This window comes from Scomber japonicus, chromosome 24, assembly GCF_027409825.1.
Source record: "Scomber japonicus isolate fScoJap1 chromosome 24, fScoJap1.pri, whole genome shotgun sequence".
NCBI classification, from domain to species: Eukaryota; Metazoa; Chordata; class Actinopteri; order Scombriformes; family Scombridae; genus Scomber; species Scomber japonicus.
In genome coordinates this window covers 1,027,588-1,030,087 of record NC_070601.1, presented here as the reverse complement: position 1 = coordinate 1,030,087, position 2,500 = coordinate 1,027,588, and the positions used below count along the sequence as shown (strand labels likewise).

General features: G+C 42.4%; 1 protein-coding gene across 1 annotated transcript in view; it reads right to left on the bottom strand.

The window, feature by feature from the left end:
* The window catches only part of tbx19 (T-box transcription factor 19), an 18,425-nt gene extending 17,265 nt beyond the window's left edge, over positions 1-1,160 (bottom strand). The window contains exon 1 of the mRNA XM_053314542.1: positions 871-1,160. Within this exon, the coding sequence (XP_053170517.1) occupies positions 871-1,160 (290 nt within the window). The remainder of the gene's footprint in view (positions 1-870) is intronic.
* Positions 1,161-2,500: the final 1,340 nt, after the last annotated feature.

The window sequence follows — 2,500 nt, the reverse complement described above, 5'->3', positions numbered from 1 at the left end:
AATCTCCTTTTGAAACCCAGCAGTGTGTTTTTCTCCCTGCAGACTAATCAAGCAGCATCTTATCTTCTAACCTGAGTAAGAAAACTAAAAGAAACTAAAGAGACGACCCCAAATATCACGCACACGCCCCGAAATAATCAGTATAATTAAAGCCGCAAAATGTCATTTAGGCACATTTTTTATAGATTTAATCCCATTTGAAACCTATAAATGTGTTTTTCCTTTGTTTCTAATAATAAGAACTGAAAGCAGAGTCACTTTATTTGTCTCTCAGGCTGCTATATATCGTAAACTAAAGAGACGATCATGCTGATCCCAAATATCTCGGACGAGCCCCCAAAATAATCAGTATAATAATTAAAGCCGCAAAATGTCATTTAGTCACATTTGCTATAGATTTAATCCCATTTGAAACCCAGCAGTGTGTTTTCTCCCTGCAGACTAATAAAGGAGCATCTTATTTTATAACCTGAGTAAGAAAACTAAAAGAAACTAAAGAGACGACCCCAAATATCTCGGACGAGCCCCCAAAATAATCAGTATAATTAAAGCTGCAAAATGTAATTTAGTCACATTTTCTATAGATTTAACCCAATTTTAAACCTATAATTGTGTTTTTAAAAACTAAGAGAGTCACTTTATTTGTCTCTCAGGCTTATATATATATCGGAAACTAAAGAGACGACCCCCAAGTATCTCGGACGAGCCCCCAAAATAATCAGTATAATAATTAAAGCAACATTTTCTGCAGATTTAATCCCATTTGAAACCCAGCAGTGTGTTTTTCTCCCTGCAGACTATTAAAGCAGCATCTTATCTTCTAACCTGATCAAGTGAAACCCCGATCAGTCCCGAACCTTTCCGTCTTACCGTCCGTTCTTGGTGACGATCATCTCGTTGGTGATGTGTTGGAACTTCCTCCACAGCTCCGCGTCCTCCAGCGTGACTCTCAGCTCTCTCTCCGTCGGGTCGCCTTTCTCTCGGCCGGCCTGCAGCTCGCTCTCTACGGCGCTCAGCAGGCGAGACATGCAGCGCTCGGCCGAGCTCGGGCTGCTGCGGACGCCGGAGACGGAGGAGGCGGAGGCGGAGGAGGCGGAGGTCCGATCTGCCGAGGAGACGGAACCAGACTCCACATCCTCCTGTAAACCCTCCACCTTCATCTGGACACACAGTTAGTCACTCTGAGGCTCCTCTTACTGCCACAAACTGTCTGAATGTGAGGCTTAAAATATGTGAACTGGTCCTTTAATCTTTTCTAAAGCTTCGTATATTGTTGTCCTCGAGTCAAGGAGGGAAGGGAGGGAGGGAGGAAGGAAGGAAAGAAAGGGAGGAAGAAGGAAGGGAGGAAGAAGGAAGGAAGTGTAGCTGTCAGAATATTTACGCCTCAAGTTTTTAACCCTCCTGTTGTCCTCGAGTCAAGGAGGGAAGGGAGGAAGGAAGGAAGGAAAGGATGGATGGAGGGAGGGAGGGGGGAAGGGAGCAAGAAGGAAGGAAAGGAGGAAGGATGGCAGGAAGTAAGAAGGAAAGGAGGAAGACGGAAGGAAGTATCTGTAGCTGTCAGAATATTTACGCCTCAAGGTTTTAATCCTCCTGTTGTCCTCGAGTCAAGGAGGGAAGGGAGGGAGGGAGAAGGAAGGAAGGAAAGGAGGAAAGGAGGGAGGAAGGGAGGAAGGAAGGAAGGAAGGAAGGAAGGAAGGAAGAGAGGAAGGAAAGGAGGGAGGAAGAAGGAAGCAAAGGAGGGAGGGAGGGAGGGAGGAAGAAGGAAGGAAAGGAGGAAGGAAGGGAGGAAGTAAGAAGGAAAGGAACAAAAGGAGGGAGGAAGGAAGGAAGGAAGTAAGAAGGAAAGGAACGAAAGGAGGGAGGAAGAAGGTTGGAAGGAAAGTAGGAGGGAGACAGGAAAAGAGGAAGGAAGGATAGAAGGAAGGAAGAAAGGAAGGAAAGAGAGAAGGACAGACTTCCTCCCTTCCTCCTCCCTTCCTTCCTTCCTTCTTCCTTCTTTCTTCCTTCCTTCCTTCTCCCTTCCTTCCTTCCTTCCTTCCTTCCTTGACCTGAGGACAACAGGGAGGTTAAATAAAACGAGATGTCAGTCAGCTGTTCGTGTTTCAGCTCCGAGTCGGATCATCAGCAGCTTTTTATATGAAACCTTTAATTTAACTACAGGATTAATAAATGTTTAATTTAAATCAGATTTATCTTTAAAATCATTTAAATCTTTATTTTTTTGGCTTGTTTGGAAACTTTGGCTTCTTCTCTTAAATATGACGACACTAGAAATATAATAAAGTGCATTTATCTGTCTGGACGGATTTACTCTTTAACTTCCTTTAATATAATATACTATAATTTATTATTTTAAATATGTGTTTATTACATGTTGTTAGTTTTACAGAGAGAACGATACAGAACAAGAAGCACATAAAAGTCATTATAATAGCAATAATAATTAAATACAGTAGATAAGAATAAATACAATTAACTGAGAGGAAAAATAAAAAAATAA